The 22777-nt window shown below is 35.8% G+C and overlaps 1 protein-coding gene across 1 annotated transcript; it reads right to left on the reverse strand.

Annotated features, from left to right (window-relative positions):
• Positions 1–294: 294 nt before the first annotated feature.
• Positions 295–15698, reverse strand: LOC110723685 (myosin-2-like). The gene is made up of 24 exons (XM_021903030.1): positions 14632–15698; positions 12417–12518; positions 12185–12328; positions 11913–12066; positions 11798–11825; positions 11448–11616; positions 11239–11302; positions 11118–11131; positions 10950–11034; positions 10632–10735; positions 10395–10533; positions 9419–9537; positions 9176–9328; positions 9002–9091; positions 8080–8157; positions 7820–7978; positions 6991–7191; positions 6366–6571; positions 6145–6280; positions 3756–3885; positions 3492–3644; positions 3280–3395; positions 1951–2163; positions 295–1204 (listed from the first exon to the last, which is right to left on the reverse strand). Exons 1-24 carry the CDS (start codon positions 15103–15105, stop codon positions 719–721), a joined length of 3717 nt encoding a protein of 1238 aa, XP_021758722.1. The 5' UTR covers positions 15106–15698; the 3' UTR covers positions 295–718.
• Between the last annotated feature and the right edge of the window lie 7079 nt (positions 15699–22777).

The following is a 22777-nucleotide window of genomic DNA, read 5'->3' on the forward strand; positions in this document are numbered from 1 at the left end:
TTTCTATTTTTAGTTTGTTAAACATCACACTTTTCTATATTTAACTTAATGATACTCGTAAGAGTCGTTACTAAAATGACAAAAATGTTAACACATTTACAAAGAACGGAAATAGTCGCAGATTCTTACCTTGCGATCTCCTGTAAACCACCCCTAAGGGTTGGAGATTGCAAATTCCTGCAGCACATTTGACAACAACATATTAGACAGTAGCACACAACCAATTTGGAGGAATTCAAGACTTTGTAAAGTTACACTGCTTTCAATCTTTGAAGAATTCATAGAATAATACAATTTCGACAAAGAAGAGATGAATATGAAGATATATTACACTAAAAGATACAAAGTTCAACAAATTAATTGATGGCTACAACTTTACACACATACAACATAAGCCTATCTAACCCCAATTTTTGATCCTACATTAGCTAAAAGTAAAGAATACATCACTAACAACAGCACATATATACACATTGAATATCGCCACATCTTTTGGACGGTAATTTTCAGTTTTAGGCTGAGATACACCCTAAGATTGTCGGTTACTCCACCAAGCAACAAAAATTGGTAGACATACAACACAAATTTCTCTCCCTAACTATTCCTACATGCAAGGTAAACTTGCAGAGTATGCCAGAGAACTTCACCGCTCAGGAAGTTGGTGAGCGAAGATTTTCCAAGGAAACTTTGCAGAATTCGTTTCCTATGTTCCTATGGTTCAGTGTGCTTTTCCACTCAACTTTCCCCACCATTTCCGGCGATGCTTCTCCATATCAGCATGCCTAAGCTTGTGCAGCGACCCTTTTGTCTCTTTTAATTTAACCTTGTAGTCTTTCTTCCATACTTCAAATCTCGTCTTCAATCTCCGAAGTTCATCAAAGGAATTCATACCTGGAGCAGGCTGCACAGACCTGACATCAAACAGTGCTCTTGCATCTTCATCAAAAGCTTGTCTTTGTTGCTCAAACTCCTTTGCTAAATGATTGACTGGATTAACACCATGGTCACCACCCCCATTTGCCTCTCGAGCTTCAGCAATGGGAACTGAATATTTCGTGGGCGTGCTTTCTCCAGGAGTTCGAGGGCCCATGAATAAATTATCATCTGAATCATAAGAGCAAGGAGATGGGGAAGCCTCTTGCCTTCCAGGTTGACCGGCAGCATCCTCTGGAGTAAAACTCTTTCTTGCTGCAGCAAGGCTCATCTGCAATAATTTTAAGTTGTTAAATAAAAGGGTCCTGGTTTTAGAATTGCTTAGTTCTTTTAAACCTCAGGTTGTGACCTATAAACTTGGATCTATACTTCTGGTGAAGTACAAATCAGCATGATTTTAGTATATTTTTTACATGCTTTTCGTTTTGGATACCTCCAATTTTAAAAATATACAAAGAAACGGCCAAACTGAATAAATAAAGTAAGCACTTGTGTTTTCATCCCAAAAAGAAAAAAGAAGCATTTATGTCTCTAAAAACAGTAATTATTACCAAACTAATACAGTACAAAAAGTGCTCCCAATCATTGGCCACTAAGCCACATAACCTACACCAGATCATCTAGACAGTTATAACAAACCAGAAGATGTGATCTTATTTAGAATAGACTTCAAAAATCAGAACTTGCCAAGATGGATTCTCTGTGAGACCAGAAAAGGATAGTTATTATGTCCTAGAAAACCAGGCCTTATATTTCACCAGGCCACCAGGGTGATACAATTATTATAGGTCGTAACCCATATCCGGGTCAATCTGTCAATGCAGTAGTCTAAGCACAGAAGAATAACTCAAAAACCCAAGGGACAATTCTCTTATAAATTAGATTCCAATTAGGTGGTCAGCATTGTAAGAAGTTCCCAATATTTTCATTTAAAGTAGGGAGAACGTTATGCATGTAAGTACAAATAGTACATGTATATATTAATCAACGCATTTCTATAATAACTTATTAACTTACTTGCAACGATGCTATCTGCTTCTGCCACATATCCTCCATTGACCGCATTTTAGCCTCATAATCAGACCATTTCATCTCATATTGTTGTAGCTGTGTTCTTAATGAAGCATTCTCCTCTTCCTTCTGAACCAAAGTTTCTTCGGCTCTTGCAACCCGTCTTTGAAGCTCCTCCACAACTTTATTGGAAACTTGAACATTTGCAGGCGAGAAATCCTGGTCAGGAAACAAGGGTTACATTGTCTTTCCTTCAAACGAACAGTTGTCTTTTTGATAGGCCAAAAATTAAACAAGAAACACAAGACAATTAGCAATTTATGTAAAGCCTTATCTAGATATTTACTTCTTCTCATTTACTCCTTCCAATCCTTTTTGTTCTTCCCATCAGAATCTTTTTGTGAGCCAAAAAAAGTGGGAAGAACAAAAAGGACCGGAGGACTGTGACTGTTCAGGAAGCAACGGCATTAAAGACAGATTACAAGACATCCACAAGAAAATTTCCTATCCAAGGCAGTGTAGTTCAGTGTTGTGGTTTTCAGTCTTCTCACTTATGCTATTTTTACATTTTTCATCTATTTATTCACCCACTGACGCATACACAGGCAACAATTTCAATTAGAAAAAAACATCACATTCCCATCTCAAAAACACAACGCAAGGGATCTAATCCATGAGTGGTGTGTGCATAACTAACATGAGCTATATACAAGTGAAAGCCGGAAAAGGAAACCACGTACCATTCGCAACAGTGTAGAAGATCCTTCAAGAAAATAGCACGAAAAAGATTATAAAGTCTAGTGGCACCAGCTTTAAGTAAAGCTATGGGAGCCAAATTTTATAGCTTTAACCCTTCAAGCATAGAGGATATCAACTGATTCTAAGGCCCCATTTGGTTTGATGTAAAATCATTTTCCCTTTTTTTTTTTCCATTTTCCTTTGTCTGGTTTGTGAAAGAGTGGAAAACAATTTTCCCGATGGTGAAAATTTGCATCTGCAATGAAGGAAAATATTTTCCTCAAGGGAAGCCACATCTTCCTCCCTCCTTTAAACTTTCCTCTCATCTATCCTCACATGTCCATATAAGGAACCAAACAAAGGAAAATTGATTCAAAATTGTGATTTTCCTTGAAAATGTTTTCCATGAAGAGTAATTTTTCATTGCAAATGTTTTACATCAAACCAAACGAGGCCTAACTAGGAAAAACATACATTTGTAAGTGCCACATACAATGATACACGTTATCTTCATTACTCAGACTGAGCTAAGATGTCATTCAAATTGAGAATAATCATTACTTGTGTAAAATAACTCATAAGCATAAATAACAATACCTTCACTTGTCTAATTTTAATGTCTTTCTCTTTCATATTCTTCACATTTTTGACGCTGTAGTCTTCTAAAGCAAGCATATCATCAAAATGCTTCCGAGCCAACCAACCACGTACCACTATTAAAGATAATTTTCAAGGGAAAAAAAATGAGAATAATATACCTAATAGCAATGAATAAGTAATAATCCAAATTGTGGAACCTTGCTACTTACCAGATTGTAATTGTATGATTGCTTTATGCTGCTCATCCAAAGCCTTTGATGCACTACGCTTATGCTTATCCATGTTCTTGTGCTTCTGCAAGTGGGCTTTATGATTCTTTACAAGAATATCATACTTTTTTCTAGCATTTTCACCACGGATGACTGCACAAGAAGATTCAATGAGCAGACGTTCAAAATAAAGACATGTTGAATGGGGCACAAATTTAAAAGAAAAATGAAAAGAAGGGGAGGGGGCATATATATGAATACTACATGACTGCAATGAAGAAATTCTAGTCTTCAATTCAACAAACTCAGTACGACTCTTGTAGCCACGGTAGCATTTCTGTAATCCAGTCACGGACAGCAAAACTCGTTTTCTTGTTTCTTCTAATGCTCCAATCTACATTTCACAAAACACAATAGCTCATTTAATAGATGTCAACAAACAAAGAAATGGGAAAAGTCAGAAGAAGAATAAATTTAGAAAGGTGACACAATTTCAGAAGCCCCCTTCTTTAAGTCTCTCAGCTTAAAAACGCAAGGAATTGTAGCATAGTGTAGCAAACACAAACCAGTGTTTATCAACTAACAAGTAGAAGGTTAGCCCCATCTAGATAAAGGCTGTTAAAAAACTGCTAACTGAAAGAATAAATATAAAATAGAAATTCTCACGCATATGCTTTAATTCAACACAGATTCACAGGCTAAACAAAACCTGGACCTATAATTTAGATCTAAATAAACCTTACATCTTCCCCAAATTATATCTACCCTCACATCATCATGCAGGTATACGCTCATACAAAGAATAGCAGCCTGTGTTAGAGGTAGAGCAACAATTTGCAGAAACATTGTAACTGGAAATCATGGTATAAATTACTTTTACAGTTTTACCCAACCATAGCTTGCTAATTTCACAGTTTACATTAATTTCAACAACTCAATCTGCTCAATGACATGTTACATATAGCAATCGTTGCTTAGCCCCTAATAATATATAATGCAAAAGGGAGAGATAAGTAGAGAACGAACACCTCTGTTTTAGAGGGGAAGGAAAGCTGCCCCTGCTTGTTGCTCGATCAGCCGCCCGATCAGGGTGGTGCTCGCCCGATCGGGCGAGAGGCTGATCTGAATATTGTTCTTCTCCACCGCCCGATCGGGCCACCACCGCCCGATCGAGCGCGAGAAGGGAAGTGATTTTGCGGAAAATATTTTCTGGAATTTGGGGCAGCCGCCTGATCGGGCCACCACTGCCCGATCGGGCGCGAGAAGACTCTTGGAGTTGACGCTGATTTCCGCCCGATCTGGCAGCAGCGGGCCCAATCAGGCGCGTGTCAGAGAGGAGATTGAGAGTGACGGTTTCGTCAGTTTTGATTGAAAGTCGTCAGTTATTTTCGTGGCTCTTGGCTGATGTTTTTGCTTTAATATATATATGTTCTTTGAACATATGTTGGGAGTACTTGAGAAAAATAATCCGATTTTATTTTTCTTGAAAACCTTTGCAATTTTATTTTTCATCATCATAAATACAAAAGCTTTTATACATTGAATTGTAATCATCCTACTTGTGATTACAATTGTTCTTCGTTGTATCTCCTAAGTAAATTTCCGTGAAAACCCGGTTGTAGTATAGGACCGGAATTATACTTTTGGGAAAGTGATTCCGTTCACGCCTCGAAGATTTTCCGGTCTAATTTGTTTGTTATTTTTGTAACCCTTGTTTAAACACAAATTTCCCCAACAATGATAAGTAAATAAAGTACTATGGTGATCCTGTACGGCTGTACTATATTTTTTCTCTAAATGACTTGAGTGTTTCAACCTTTCTTAGTTAAAATGAAGAAAAAAAAGAATAGTTCAATATAAATCTCCACATGATGACAGTTATTGTTGTTGTGATCACAAAAATACTCTCTCCCTCCTCCCTTTATTCTCCACTCTCTTCTCTTCAAACTCTAAATTCATGTATTCCACAAGAGCACTATAACCAACATTACAAATTCCTATCCCAACTTGGTAAATATTCCGCAAAACACATGTGCACACGAGAAAAATAAAGTTTTGAAATTGCTATTCAGCCCTTAATCTTGCAATTGGACACTTCAACAGCTAGGAACAGATGAACCACACAAAAAGAAGTTGAGAAGACAGAGAAGAAATATACAGGAGACCGTGAACTAATCACATTAAGCAAAGATGAGAAAAGTGGTTATCTTCTGATGAATGTTTACCCATTTTTAATTACTCCTTTCCACTCTCTAGATCTGCCCAACTTATAGAGAGTTAGAGACTGCAATGTACCCCACCTTTGTATAAAGGAAAAGGTGGAAGAAGACGAGCCCAGAGAATAAAAAAAATAATAGAGATATAACTTTAGAGTATAAGCAAATAATAAGGATCCGTCAATTTAACAAGTACACTTCTCAATGGCATTACACATCCATCAGAAATATTCACTTCCAGACCTGGTCGATTTAAACATGTCCAAAACAAAATACAATGTACTTTCTAGGAAAATGCTACTACCCCCATCCCATAACATCTGATCATGCAAATAAACTTTGCCTTTAGCCTGGGTAGGAAAAAAAAGGAGGGGGGGGGGGTGTTGGACACACGCAGAAGGAATCAAATAAAGGAAAGAATTAATGGTGGTTCTTACCTGCCCAGTTCGAAAGTACAATTTTGTATAGCCAACTTGGTATAGTTCAGGAAGAATGTTGAATTGCTGCAGAATAGCAACTGATTTACTCAAGGGATCCTGAGATACGCTCTTATCAGATATCAGGAAGCCAAACCTGGACATTACCAAGGAATGCATAAGAGCCTATTTGAAAATTCACTCACTGATGTCTAATCAATTCAAAGACCTCAATCAAATACCTTTGAGAAAAATCTTCATGAGTTATTCGACTAGGATAACCACACCTAGCGATTCTCACAACTTCCAGAATTCCACAGCATCTTAGCTGTTGCAAGACAAGATCCTTCTCATAAACACCAGGAAGCTGCTTACTGTTTGGTTTTATGCAACGAATGAAGTGAGGAGTAGTAGTTTCAAGCTGTTGCATCAGTTTGTAAAGCTGATTCTGCAAGCAGAGAGTGGGATCTAAGCACTACGGAGCAAATTCCTTTTTTGAAATCAAATTTGAAACAGCCATGCTTATCTTTAAGCAAAAAAAAAATGCTACACAATAATGGTGAGAAGAAAGGAAAGGTAAATGAACTATATTGCCATGAACGAAATCAATAGTCCAATCACTAGACCAATAATATATATACTTATATAGCACCTCCTGAAAAACCTACAATTCCAGAAGATCTCAAGGCCATTACCCTAAAAAGCTTGTAACGGATACAGACAGACCATTGAACAGTTAAGTCACTATCTTTCACATAGACAATGCCACCATATAAACAGACAGGAATAGAAAGACAGGATGTATTCTAGTTTTATTAAAAATAGGGAGATATAGATTAGAAGCAGGATTAAGTGAGCACAGCAGACCTTAAACTTTGTTGCAACACTTCGTTTCTGGGTGTCCAGAGCAGATTGGAAATTGGGGCCATTAGAACTCTGAGATTGATCAACCATGCCAGAAGCAAATTGCTGAATCAGTGCAGAATTACATGACAGGAGAAGGCGGAGAGAGTCTGAGTGCAATGGATCCCTGTTCTTTTCCAAAAAGCCACTAGTGTCATACAGAACCTGAGGAATCACAGAAGCAAGATTGAATGATTAAAGAATCACCATGAAATTGAAAGAATACGAATCACAATCACAGAAGATTTCATTCAGGAATTGATGATAATTAGAGCACCCAGACATTAAAATATTAGATGAAAAAAAACTGTCATTCATGCAAGTAAAAATCAAAATCAACAAGCTCAATATCAAACATCTCATTGTGATGGAGCTGAAACAAAAAAATAAGATTGCCGCAATTATCAAGATATCACCTTACACAGAGAGAGAATGATTTACAAATTTGAAGCATGGAAAGAATCACATAGATATTACATGTGGTCAACATCCAAAAGGTAATCTAGTCATCAGGCAACTATAATTTCATGCTCAGAAACAACATCCGCCATAAAACAATAGTTTGGACAGGTCTTAAAAAAAAGAAAGAGAATGGCTTGACCAGGGATTAATGCCCCGCAAAATCCACCACAGGGCTAAAAATTAAAAAAGTATGCAACACCATGTTTATTAGTACAACATGCTTTATTATTAATCCACTAGCTAGAGGTAAAGGGGTAAAGCATATCACGCAAAAAATCATCCTAAATGGAATATAATCACACAAGAGACAGATTTCCAACCACAAGCCTACCTGTCCTGCATAATGGCGGATACTAAATGACCCATCTCTACCTCCTTTAAAACAGGAATTAGAGTTTAAGTGTTCATCAAGCTTGTTGGCAAAAGACAGATCTGTAGCCTTGGGAAAATTTGATTCCTCATCCAATAAAGACAAAAGCCCCAAAGGTTTCTGCATGGCAGACAACATCTTAATTGAAGTTCATTCTCAAAACAAGAAAATTGCCTGGCTATTTTAAAAGTATCCAGACTATCCACATTAAACAGCAGTACCTTCTCAAAGAGGTTCAAGCACTCTTGGTTGTCCTCAAAGTCAACTTTAGTCCAGTCAATTCCATCAGCTTCATAATCCTAAGGTATCATAGCAGCAAGTCAGAAACAGATTAAAATATTTCTAATAAGCATGAAGATAACTACATTAAAAAAAATTACACACGAGTCCAGAATCCAGACTCTAGTCAGTGGCCTATTTAAAATGGCATTATACATATCATGAATAAAGTACATAATAATAAATTTTGGTTGCTTAAAACACTCTCATCAACTGTGAGTCCTAGAAAAAGAAGAAAAAAAAAAACCAGCATGGAAAGCACCCTGTCATTGCATAAGCACTAGTGTCTAGTTGACTTACAGCGTTAAGTTGATAACGTTACAATAGAGAGCATGCTGAGATCTCACAAATGAGTGCACACATGAATTGTCCATTTACCCCAAATAAAGAGGTGAGAAGGCAACCAACATCAAGTCTAGAAAGAGATTTCTCTCATTGTCAATTGATTTTAGAGATAGAACCTCAGTTAATCTAATCTCACAAGTGTTTTAACTATATTCTTTCATGGGTGCAGCCTAGCCGACTGTTAGCAATATTTATCCGTAAAAATGACAGAATACATTTTTCTCATTATCATATTTGAGAATTGAGATTAGCTGTTAGAGACTCAAATATACACAACAGAAGCTTTAGTGTTGAGAGGCCCGTGCTCTAACAAAGGCAACTTAATCGCAACCAATTAAGACTTAGCATTATTTACAGAAGGCCCACTATTACAAGTCAAGACCATTTGATGTAAGGAAAGATTTGATAGCCATGAAGAGGCAGGTACTTTTGCAGTCTCATAAATTCTTTTAGCTTTTGCTTTCACAACATTATAAATCTAGCACAAATAGTTATGTACCGAAATAGATCAAAGCCTACCTCTTGTTCCAGTTTGAAAAGATGACGGTTAAAATGTTGCTGCAACCTCTCATTCGCATAATTTATGCAGAATTGCTCAAAGCTATTTTTCTGAAAGAAAAAAGCAACTATAAGAGAAGAAGAAAGAATCAAGTGACATTTGACAACTTAGCGATGCGGCTTTAAACTGCCAACCTGAAATGACTCGAAACCATAGATATCCAGGATGTTTATGGACCGTCCAGTCCGCATATTGCCCACTTCCAGTGATTTATTTAATTGATCCAAAAGCCAATCAAACAATCTAGCATAGACAAATTTAGCTAAAGCATCTCTGGTGTCTGTTGCCTGAAAAACCGTGATATTAAACAAGTCACATTGCATGCAAGAGAGTGTGTATGCTTCCCATTAATGAAGTATCTATATAAGACCACATACCTGCTGTAAAGTTAATCTTTTTGCAATATTATCCTTGCCAGCTTGTATCTTACGAGTTGATAGAACCAACATCAAGTCCTGCTCAGTGCAGCCCATCAACCTGGCAGCAGAAGTCAGAGCTGCCAAATAATCAACCCCAACAACAGTATTAGTTAAACTGTCAACATTATATAATGGAAGGCAGGGGGTATTTATTAAAATCCATGGAAGCGAACTCTGACGGTCTGACCTGCTTTTTTAGATAACTTAAAAATTAATAGCCCTATTTCTAAAACATCACCGAGTCATCCATCTGACTTTTAATAAGCTACAAATGCAGCCATTATTTTATTTTAATTTTTTTTTTACCCTAAACAAGGGTAGCTTACGCGCGTCATAGCTAGCCATGTCCGGGAGCTCTTTCTTTTTGGCCTTATGTCACAAATTTGGTTGTCGGCAGCATTAACGAGGGAAAATATGTAAACAAATATTTTTAGGAGTATAAAGATCCGTACACTATACTAAGAGTTCAAAAAAAGAGGCAATTAACATTAATGAAGGCAAATAAGTAAATAAACATTTTAGAGGGAATGATTGTCCAAACACTATTCATAAGAATTATTTCAAACTTTTTGAAAGGTAGGGATAAACACAAGAAGTAGCTGCCATATGACAAGCTGGTGATTTTTTTATATTATTTTTTTTAAAAAAAAAAGGGAAAATATGTACTTATGTGGCAAGAACAGCAATTTGAGGCTGCAGAAAAAAAATAAATTGCTAAAAGGTATTTAATGTAAATTGGAGAGTCTGGTTAAATGACATTGCCAAAAGGTAGTATATGCAACAGTGACGTTCAATGTTTGATTATATTTCCTCAATACAGTTCCTTGAAAATTTAACAGGTAGCAAACACCACCAAGTATTAATAGGACACTTAAATTAGCAAAGCAAGGAGCAAGCAAAACAAACTTTACTAAACTGAATCAGGAACTTATACCTTCACTCGCCATCACTTCTATGTGATTTTCATTGTCAATAACTTGAAACGATATGTTCCCAAGCCATAGAATTGCAGTGAGCACTGCAAACAGTCTCTCTTGATCTTCAGTATTGATTCGAACAATATCCAGAGCTTCCTGATGTGATCAAAGAAGAAATAAAATTTAGATGTTCAGAACAAAATTGAATGCAGTATACGTTGTACAACATTTATCATCTAGAGAAATTTCATCACCTGAAGCTTACAGAAGTTCAGCGCATCATCAACATCATCGATCACCAAGCAATTACTCTGATTGAGATAGTTGTAGTCATTGGCCATTTTCAGGTTCAATCTACCTGCAGCAGCATTCAAGTGATGGTGACAGCAGATTAACAGTTAGAATGATGTGGACAGACGTTCCGTGGCATAAATATTATACAAACAATTACTTTGTTCTTTTTGCACCTTACTTCTTTCTGATAGATCACAGTGCAAAACTACTGTAAAAAATATAAACAGATATCTATCGCATTGCTGGGTCGTAAAAACCAATGATGAATTAAATTTAACCTCTTAGATCAGATGGGGCGCCAGCACAAAGCTGATAAAATACGTGGTATGATCGTTCTCCTCTAGCCAGCTGAACTACTCTTGACTGCAAAAGCAATATCAGAAGTAAGGAAAGGACTACAGATGATACATACAAAACCCAAACATGCATCAGCTGAGCTATCTTACCTTTTCAAGGAGGACTGTCCACAGGCAAATTTAGCATGAACCACAGGCAACAATGACAAGTCAGTCGATATATATAATATACAGATTAATTCTGGAATAAAAATATGGAAGAGTAGCTCACAAGTTTGAATGAGGGCACCACATATCTTTCCCGCCACACTGAAATGAATCTCAATCAACTTGCCCTGCATTCAGAACAGAAACAGTTTATATCACAATAGTGTTGACTGTTGAGTAGCGCAAATATCAGGCATTAATGGATAGACACTACAGAGGCAAGCACAAAAAAAAATAAAAATTAAACCGACAATGAGAAGAAAGAATATATACAAATCTGCTAGAGTTGTCATTCCTAGATGTTTTTGCATTTCCAAAGGCTTCTAATATACAGCTTGTATGTAGAACTTCACGTTCAATTCCATCTCCACCACCACCAAGAGTAGCCAAATACTGCATTGCAATTTTTGCTGTTTCAGTTTTCCCAGCACCACTCTCTCCGCTGTAGGGTGAAAATGATGCATCTAGTTAATACAAATGATATACAACGGCAATGAAACTATACTTTTCCCATAGCTTAAGTAAAGGAAAAGTGTAGATAAACCAAACTCCTGTATAGATTTAAAGTCTTAAGCTCAAACTATCCTTCTTACAAGACTGTAAAATAGAAAGATTGAACTCACCTTATTATAATGGATTGGTTTACACCATCTGCAAGAAAAGGAAACATGATGAATACAGATATGACTGCAACTAAAAGCTCAAACTTACATCACATAATAAGTGATAGTACCAGACCTCTCATCATCTCATCATAAGCTGCATCTGCCATTGCAAATACATGAGGACTGTCAGCAAGCTTCTTCTGTCTATAAGCTGTTATATAGTTGGTCCCATAAATTTGCACAGGCTTGAATGGATTGATTGCAATCAAAACTGGCCCCGCTTTACTCTGTAGAGCCAGGCCCCCACATTGAATGTACAATAATTAGACAAGTTAGGCGGGATCTTATAAGAACTAAAAAAGAAAGAAGTGAACCCATGTTTAGGGAGCAAAGGCAAGCACACACATAGATCAGATCACGTGAATATCTGTACTGCAAATTGCTAAGTACAGCAGGCTCATTCAAATAGCTAAGTTGTATTAAGTCATCCACACCATCAAGAATATCTGGATTCGCAGGTAGGAGGTCTGTTTTCAACACTTTGATGACCTATAGCATTTAGAATTCATCAGTATTTAAAATCCAAACTAAAACATCTCTCAAAAAGCCATGTAAGGGGAAAAAAAAAAACACTTACATTTCCAGATACAAGCTGTAAACAGGATTCCTCGCCTAAGGTTGATTCTATCAATCCCAACTCCCACTGTCCAGAAGGAAGCCGACACCAAACACGGAGTTTCTGAAAGTCATAAAAAACAACAGACATTAAGTGTCTCTGCAAAATAACCAGAGGGGGGTGCCTCCAAAGATGACCAATGTCACTGTGCTTGATTTGAACAAAAAGGAAAAACTGCATGATATAGGCATCACAGCAAACTAGCCAAGCATTAAGCAATCCAGCATCTGACAAGTGTGGACCTGGTGTGTCTCTCAAATCCTGAAATGTGTCTTGATAGTTGTTTTTAAGAAATAAAGCTATTTCTTGACAGAACAGTATTGAACCTAAAGTTCACTCCAAGACACAGTTCCAGGTGACTATGCCTCAAAACAGATGGTACCATAAATAAAAGTCTCTGGATTCTATATTTTCTCATTACTTATACTAAAACATGTTCTTACACCAACAGATTCACTTTGATTTAGAGACAATTGTTGAGAATTGAGATGGCTGCATGGCATGCGTCTGCTTCATGAATGGCCTGCATTGTATTTACTAAATAGGTAGTAGGGATGGTTTGCCTCACTGTGCAAGGGCATCACAGCTGTATTTAGGTTCTTATTGTTCAGTACCAGCATATGAAAGGGCAACTTAAGGGAAATAGCACATATGAGGAAATGACAATGTACTGAACTTGTTTATGGAGTAACTCCACAGTCTACATACATCCAGTGCAAAACTTACCAAGGAGCAAATGCTATTAGATAAGAAACAGTCAAGGATACAAGTCTGTTCAGAATGCCAGATTCCACTAAATACAAAGGCAGTAGCAAGGGATCTTCAATACCAAGCAGAATACTTAGTTATGTTCAACCAGTGGAAGACCGCAAATAGCAAAAATCAAGGAGAAATGCTTCATTAGATGACATTACAAAGATACGGTCATAAGTTTATTGAGTACATTATGGACTTACAGTAGCACTTGTAGAAATAGTTAAGAACAGAAAATCTCGCCATTATGCTTTATCATAAGTTCATGTAAATATACACTGCACAAACCAAAGCTCAAACACAAAACAGCACCTCAACCCCTCGATCAAAAGCAAGTAAAGCGCATAAAAAAAGAGGACAAAAAGGCGAACTTTTTCAGAATTCTAGAAGACAAAACCCTTCCCCTCAATAATTAACAACTTGCAGTAAAGAATAAGCTGAAATGGTCACACTATGATCTCTAACTCAGTTTATGCATGCAAACTTCAAAGCTCCAGTTCTCGTCCTGAAGTTCAATATCCTATATCCCTATGTCCTAGCTAGAAATTAATCCAACAATTGACATATGATAAAAATTCCAAGTTGGGGAGATTTTCCCACATTTGAGCTGAAACTCCAGCAGGAGTTAAAATCCAATTCATCCCTTGGGTCTTCTTCTAACAACCTCAGTGCACAGTGTTCATATGTGACAATAACATGATGATTCAACACCAATAAACAAACAGTCTACATCACCAACCATAACAAATATAAAAGTCCCAAACTTCCCAACTCATCACTAATCCCAACAAAAGGGAAAGCAATCCCAGAATTGTCTACACATCCTACCAAACAAACCCCTATCTTTATAATCAAGTTGTTCAGCAGCCAATGCACTGAAAGTGGCACTTCAATCCAATTCACAAAGTTCTGTAGAAATTCGCGCATCAGTCTGCCATATCATATAAGCTAAGGTTCTAGAATCCCAATACACAAACTTTTCCCCAAATCCCAATTTAAGTAAAAACAATACAATCTTGAGCTTATGATCAGGTCAAACTTCATGAACAGTAATATCATCAATCAATTAAATAATTAATAACAACCAAAATATAAATGGACCATCCATGTAAGAGTAAGACCCCAGTTTCTACATTCTCCAAAAATTAATTTCACATTGCAGTCAAAAACCAAAAAAAAAAAAAAAAAAACAAAAAAAAAAAAAAAAAAAAAATCAACCCCAAATAAGAAATTTTTGAAATTTCATCACATTAAAAAAAATAAATAAATCACTGTCACTTGATCAATAAGAAGAAGAGTGGACGACAAGTCGTCAACTAGCTTAGTTAGTTAAAGTCACGAGGATGGTATTCACGACCCATGGGATCGAATCAAATCGAACTACAACAACATAAATCAATAATAATAAGAAGAGATTAATCACCTTTTTAATAAAATAATCAACATTATCTTCCCACTCAATCACACCCTTAGAAGTAGACGTGACTCCCTCACCATTACCGCCACCATCGCCATTGCCACCTCCATTAACACCACGACTTTCTCTCTCCTCCATCTCCGCCGCTTCATACGGCGACTGATCCGATTTCATCTTCTTCTTACTATTCCCAAAACTATTCCTCTTCCTAATCAAGGGACCCACTTCCTTCATCACCTTTTCTCTCTCCTCCACGTCATCACTCTTCCTCTTTACCTCCTCTCCACCACCACCGCCGCCGGAAATCTTAAACCCCACCGGCAAAGACCGCTGTCTTGACGACGGCAACCGAGCTCGGGACGTCGGCCGAGAGGGTAACGCCGGCGGAATATCCTTCGATTGTTCGTCGTCTTTTCGCCGGAGATTCTCTAACATCTCCTCCAATGAACTCCGCATCATTGTTGGCGATGTTGACAGCATTTTTTCCCAATTTTTCTGGGGATTTTTGACAAAATTGAAGATTCAAAGAGGATATAAAAATGGTGAAATTGTGATTAAATCGACCACATTGGAATTTCCCAGATGAGAATTTGATTAATTTTGATGGGTTTTCTTGAATTTATGTGTTTTTCAGGTGAGATTGGGGGTTTTTGCTGAGTAAAAAATTTGCTAAAAATGGGAGAAATTAGGAGAGAGAAAAGTTGGGAAATTTTGTCAGAAATGAGTAATAAGGAGAAGGAAATTTTGTGTGTAAATTTGAAAAGCTGTTGAATTTTGTAAATTGTACGTAATTTTTGAAAACCTAATCTTAATATTGAGAGAAAAAGGAAAGAAAATTTGGCACCAGATAATTATGAAAAGAATACGGAATAAACAGTTTTAGTTTTGTGTGATTTATTTGAATTAAAAAGTGGAGATTAGTTTTTGTGTTTTTTTTTGTTTTAAAAAAAATTCAAATTTTAACAGAGAACGGACTTATGGCTTGGCTGGCACTACTTCTCTCACTCCTGTGTATGTGGCGCGTGTGCTTGAAATGGATTTCTTTTCTATGCTTTTACAAGTATTAGGATAAGTAGTCTTCCGATCAGTGCAATGCATAGAATGTTTATAGATACCGTACAATATAAAATTAATGAATACTCCGTAGTTTATAATGGAAAAGAAAGGGTGGAAATTAAATATAATTATAGGTTTGTAGAAGATATTAAGTTGGGGGAAAGTGAATCAAATAACATTCATACATGTATTGAATAAAAGCTAGTATTTTCTTTTTTGAAATATGAGTAAGGGGATTTATTAATGAAAATGTAAGGTGACATGTAGCATTGGTGAAAAATAAAGTTTACATGTCTTATGATGGGGATGATGGTTTGTGTTTTTAAATACTAATAAATACTTCCTCAGTTTCTATTTAGTTGACGCGTTTGATTTAGGCACATATATGAAGGAGAGGGGAGCAAAGGGAGTGAGAGAGAATGAAAAAACAAGTGGGGTAGCTTATAAATGCAAGGTAAAAAATTTATCCCAAAAGGAAACGTGTCAACTAAAAAAAACTTCCTAAAAGGGAATGCGTGTCAACTAAAAAGAAACGGAGGTAGTATGTAAGTAGATATTTAATCCATTTTCAGAAGCATAAATACTTATGTACAAAATCCAGTATTCCATAATATACTTCCTCTATCCCACAAATATAGCACCATATAGAAAAAGGACAAGTATTGACTTTAGACATTATTTACTTGGTATGGTACTAGCTTGGACCGACCTGTGGTATGGCACGACCCAACACAAAACAAATAACATAGGCACGCACAACGGCACAAGGATACTAATTTGTGTGTTGGGTTATGGGTTAGCTTTAGGCCACTTTTTTTCAATGAGGCATAGTAAAGTCCTTTGACAATACATGCCAAGATGAATTAAACTTGACTTAAATGCACAAGCACGACATAGTACATGTCTTGAGTCGTATATCGATTGTCTTGTTGAAAGTTAACATGGTGCAATATTAGGTGGACCTAGCCTATCTTGGCCTAAGGCATGTGGGTTCTGCATGGTTCGACCTGACATGGTCCACGATCATCTTTATTATTCACTTCAATTCAACATTCTTTAATTGATTGTAAATATAAACATATAACTTTGTGTTAAAGTAATATCAATATATAAATCATAATATCAATATCTTAAAAATTTGGTGATACTTCGTATCTAATTCAAGCGTTGATGGTCATTGTTATGCATTGAACATGCCAGTGTAACAAGGTACTACTAAATAAATAAATAGAGGAGTACAAAGTTATTCTGATTACATATAAAATTTAATTCAATACAAACTGAATTAGTAAAGGGTGAAGCAGTTGGGACACCCAAAAAAAAGAAAAAAAAGTAATATTACAATATTTTAAAACCAGATCAAGGGTGTATGGATCTAAAAAATAATATTGAACCATCTAAAGTTATAGGGATATTTAAGCCTTATTTTTAAGTTGTAAGATGTTGAAGTTATAAACAAGTAGTACATTTTAGACCCCCCGCATTTACGACTCTAAGATTGCTAATTAATTGTTAAACTTATTTACGGCTAGTGAGATTATCGATGAAACACTGTGTAAAAAAACTTTAACAAATCAAGAGATGAATTGATCACTTCAGACCAAAATGGAAGTGTGACGAAATTCAAATTGCATCAGACTCGATATCTAATAAACGAATTTTATTTTAAATTGGATTGAAATTGAGACAAATTCAAATCTAAACCAAAAACCAACATTTCATGTTTACATTAGGTTAATTCGGGTGTGATCATGTTTGTATAAGACACTCATATACTCCTTTTTTTATCTTGGTTGTTAACGTCTAACCCTATTATTAAATTATTATAATTTAAGAATAAGACCCAGACAAAAACAATTTTTAAAACTTGTTGGTTTAATACAAAAAATTTTCCAATTTCATAAGAAAGATATAAACTACTCTTAGTTTTATAGTGAGTACCACTCACTATAACCAAGCTTGTTTGTTTTAATTTGTTCTATTAGTAGAGACCAATTATAATTACACACATTTTTAGGATAACAAGGACATCTAAAATTTGCTTCCGACACATTCCACCATCCTACAAGCTTTTATTATACCTTTTACCCTAACAAGAAAGGCATAATGTTCATCCAGTGATACAAAGTTTAGAATCATGACCATTTATATGACTTGAAAATTGAGACTAGCTACATGGTACATATTATTACCACGTTGCTAATTTTTGGCACCTAAAATTTGACATGTCCATTCATGCAAATATTGCTTAGGTAGTTATGAGTAAATTTTAGGGTTCACAACCCTCTTAGGATAAGAAAATACGGAGTATTAACTAATACTCCACGTTTATATATATGCACTTCATACTTTTTAAAAAAATGATGTACTCAAAGATATATTGGACATTAAGAGTGTTAATTAATCAATATAGGGGTTTTTAAACATGAAAGTCGACCGATTTTAAAGAGTATCTTCAACAATGAGATAAATATTAATTTTTGATGGATAAAGAAAGAAATTAAAATCATAAACATACACCCGTAGCTAAATGGTATAATACTCTTTATGAATTAGCGTACACGTAGTTTCTTTGTTGATGAGGCTATAGGATTTGAAGGACTGCTAACAAAAGTTATTCCCCTATTATATCATAGTGATTTGGTTTCACTTCGTTTTTATCTGGTGAGGATTGTCAATCCTAGAGATATACTGAGCAATTATCTAATTTTTTTTTTAACTTTAACAATTCAATCAGCAAATCCTTACTTAGAAAAAGAGGCGTGATGGGCCGCTATCAGGTATGGTCCATACCAAGGGGTGAAAACAGTATAAAATCAACAATAATAATAGTATAAAAACAACAAATAACGGTAAAATATAAAGATTCGCTCTTTCCTCTTACCCTCTTTTGTCCATCGGACATCTCGCTAAAATAATAATTGTATAAACTATAAAGTAACGGTATATTTATCAATAATAATAACAGTATAAATCGGGAAAAAGAAAATAATATGACCATACCAGATATGGGCCTATACTTACTCCAGAGAAAAATGTACCATAATCGATAATCTACAAATAATGCGGCCGATTAACATACGTAGTAAACTATGTGACCTCTCATAGTCTCATCTAGAGTGTTAGAAAGGTAGTAAGAGTAATAATCAACCTCTTCACAAGCCACATTATTTTTTAACAAAAGTTGAATTATAATAAACTATACTACTAATGTATATATACGTAATGTGCATAAAGAAGCATGAAATCTGAGTAGAGATGATGATCACAAATCACATGGGGTGACTGGTAGTATGGACCGAACCCAATGATTATCCATAGCACCATATATTTAAGGGAGCCCCTACGCCTTTATACTATAGAGATGCTACAACACTACTTTTAAAAATAAACCAAGCTAAGACAAGGGAATGTTGTTGTTAGGGAGTTCTCTTTAAGGAAAGGCCACATGAATTTATCAGCCTTCTTGTCCCCTTGTCCCTCTCTCTCTCTTTCTACGGTTTTCTTATTACCAATTACTGAGTACTATACTCTTATATTGGTAAAATCATCATGAAAATACTATGCATAATTGAGAGATGGCATAGGGCTGAACCCGTCCAAGCACGAAACCGTACGAATAAGATGTAGGCACGACATAACACGTTAATTATCATTTATGTTCGGTATATGGAAGAAGCATTATAAGGCACAAAAAAAACACATTAAGTCAATGAAATTTGGCTTAAGCACGCAAACATGACATGACTTGACATAATGGCACTTGGATAGGGCCTGTGCATAGATTGACCTTTTGAAAATTTTGAAATGTCCTAGCATAACATGTAATCATCGGCCGAGCAAAGGTTGGACCTATCTAACCCTAAAGCATGTGGACTTGGCAAAAATCACGACCTACAAACATCTTTACTACATATAAGTGTTTTTCTTAGTAAAAAAGACAATACTTATGATTATTTTTTTGTAAATACTTTGTATATGGTAATTAGGTTAGGTTTTATTATCTTAACTTGAAATAATAATTTATGGATTAGTGCTCTTAGCTTGAACCAAATTTGAGCTATTTGAACTCACTTGTAAAACTCGATGAAAACTCAAATGAAATCTAATACCAAGTCAAGCATAAGCTCGAATTTGAGTTAGTGTGAGTTGAGATTCAAGGTTGGCTTGAACTGTTTTCACCTTTGTAACGATTAACAAATTAATTAATATGTATGAGTGTTTATCATTGAAGTCAAGATTTGTTCAGTTTTACTCAATGACAATTACTTCTTTTTTTTTTTTTTTTTTTTTTTTTGGGGGGGGGGGGGGGAAGCTAGAACTACCATTAATTAAGATTTGGACAAATTGAATGACAATTACTACTACAATTAAGATAATACAAATAAAAAAAAATTGGATAAAGTATAATTTGATGTATGCCTCATATATGAACTAGTGTCTGATATAGATCCCCATTAGTGGTCCATCACATTCACCAACAAAATCGTTAAGGTACGTACCAATGCATAACTCTTTAATCTCTCCTTTTCAATTTTTATATATTATTGTATTATTGTCAATTTAAATATGATATAATAAAAATTATAATAATGTTATCTTATTATAAAATTGTGAATACTTCTGTTAAATTTTAAGCCTCATATAAATTGAACGGTTATATGCACTTAGTGGTGTTCACTAATCTAGAGAGGTGTCCAATTATACGTCCCCATGTTGAAGCCGAATGAAACAATTTCTTCTTTTTTTCTATGCCATTAATATAATTTAAAATTATTACTAATACTAAAAAATAACCAAAAAAAAAAAAAAGGTACAAGTAGATGATGATAGATTGATGGTGAAGCTCTTGAGCGGCACTGATTTGGTCTTACACTTGTAAGTTCATCTCACGGCTAGAATTATATAGGATTCTTGATCTTAATTGGTCCCAAGCAAATCTATGTTTTTGCTAATTCATTACTATTTTGACTAGTTTTACTCATCAAATTATATACTAAGGATCACATTTCATTTTTTAATCAAGAGTTAAGTTAAGGCTACATCACCTAGATTAAAATCGTTCTTAATTCTTGCTTGAGCCTCAAATTACAATGATATTTGTGCTATGTCTTTCACACATTTAGCTATTTTTTTTATATACGAAGCACAAATTATTAAATTGTGCTCTTATATTTTATAGTACATGTAGATAACGTTACTGTAGTGATCAATATAATTACCTATTTGTACACAAGAAATGATATATATTTTGTTTAGGGCGAAGCAAGCCAGACTTGATGATCTGATGAAGAGGGTGGTCAGCAAGCTAGTCTAATAAGCGCAATTGAGGAGGGGCGGTCTAATATGCATCCATACATGCCATTTCAATAAGCTCAAGTAGAGCGAAGCACGTACTAGTAAGACAAAACACCACAAGGGCATGGCCCTCTTAGGCTATTAGGCCTTTGTAGACACGGAAATTTTATGAGTGTCATACATTAAATTAAATAAATTAATTTGGGTTAAAATCATATGAATGATCCATTTTAATTAATTTTGGCCCACCTAAATAAATAATCTGAATTAATTAAATAAAATTCGGTTTATAAAATAAATTAAACGGACCAAGTTAAAAGACTTTTAAGTCATAAAATGGGTCAGGCCCAAACCTACTAAGTCCACTTAAGGGGTTCTCATCTCCTATAAATACACCATTCCTCCATCAGTTAAGGGGATCCAGAAATCATCATTCCAAGAGCTCATAAAAGTCAAACGGAATTATCTCTGAAGTAAGTCAACAAGCATATCAAACTCGTGTCGACTTGTTCAGATACACTCAAACACATTTGAACGGGACTAAGCTTCAAAGCCCTCATTCAGGTGTATTCAAACAAAACCCTTGAATATAGGTTGACATCATCAAACGTCACCCTGCATTCAAACTCAAGTCGACGTTATCAAACGTCAACCTACAGGTGTCACACACGTATCATCGTCAAGCTGCGGAACGGAATCAGAGGACTTAGTTTATTTTATTATAAACTTTTATACAGAGATTGTACCCAAAATTCATATATTAATATAAATTCATTTGTTACTTTATTTCCCATCTTTATTTATTTAGACTCGAAATTTGTGTAAACAAATTTTTGGCACGCTCGGTGGGACTATCTCTGCCTCTCATCTCTGTTTCTGCACGTTAAAAAAAAAACTTGAAATGGCCTCAAAGACCCCTGTCGTCAAAAGGATCTCTGCTACAGCTCAACAAAGGGCTGCTGAGTTGGTTGAAATGCTTAACAACCAAACTGATGAGGGCATCGTTACTAGAGGGATGAAGCAGGTTGTTGTTGACTCCGCCGCAAGAAGCTTGCGTGCCGCGTCAATCCCAACCAAAGCACTAAAAAGTCGCGCTCGTCTTGATGCTTTTGTGAGGTCTCTCACGTACTCCACTCATGAACCACATGAAAGTCTTGTGTTTGGTTCATTGGAGCCTGTCATCCATACAAACTCATCCTTCGATCACTCTTATAAAGGACATGAGAATGAGTTTAGTGTGAGTTCACCTGAACCTACTTTTGTTGCTGTTATGGTGACGCACACTAAGACGGTCGAACAACAATTGGCTGAAATGAGCAGTACCCTTGAACAGCTGAAGAAAGATGGGGAGGAAAAAGATGCTCAAATCAAACAGCAAAATGAACAAATTGCTGCTTTGACAAAGAAACTTGAGAAAAAAACGATTGAGACTGAGAGCGATGACAACTCAGATGGTAGCATTAAATCGGCAGAATTAAAGCCAAATGGACCGGGGCACAAAATTTAATCACTGCTGAACAAGTTCAAGCTATGATAGTCAATGCTGTCAAGAGCCAACTTGGAGGGGGAGGTTCATATAATAGCCGACGTCATGTGAAGCCTTACACCAGGAGGATAGATGAGCTGAAAATGCCGTTTGGACAACCTCCAAAATTTCAACTCTTTGATGGAAAGGGTAACCCAAAACAACATGTTTCACACTTCATATAGATGTGCAGCAATGGTGGTACCAAGGTGACTTGCTTGTTAAACAATTCGTTCATTCTCTTAAAGGAACCGCTTTTGACTGGTACACTAA

Source organism: Chenopodium quinoa, unplaced genomic scaffold, assembly GCF_001683475.1.
Source record: "Chenopodium quinoa cultivar QQ74 unplaced genomic scaffold, ASM168347v1, whole genome shotgun sequence".
NCBI lineage: Eukaryota > Viridiplantae > Streptophyta > Magnoliopsida > Caryophyllales > Amaranthaceae > Chenopodium > Chenopodium quinoa.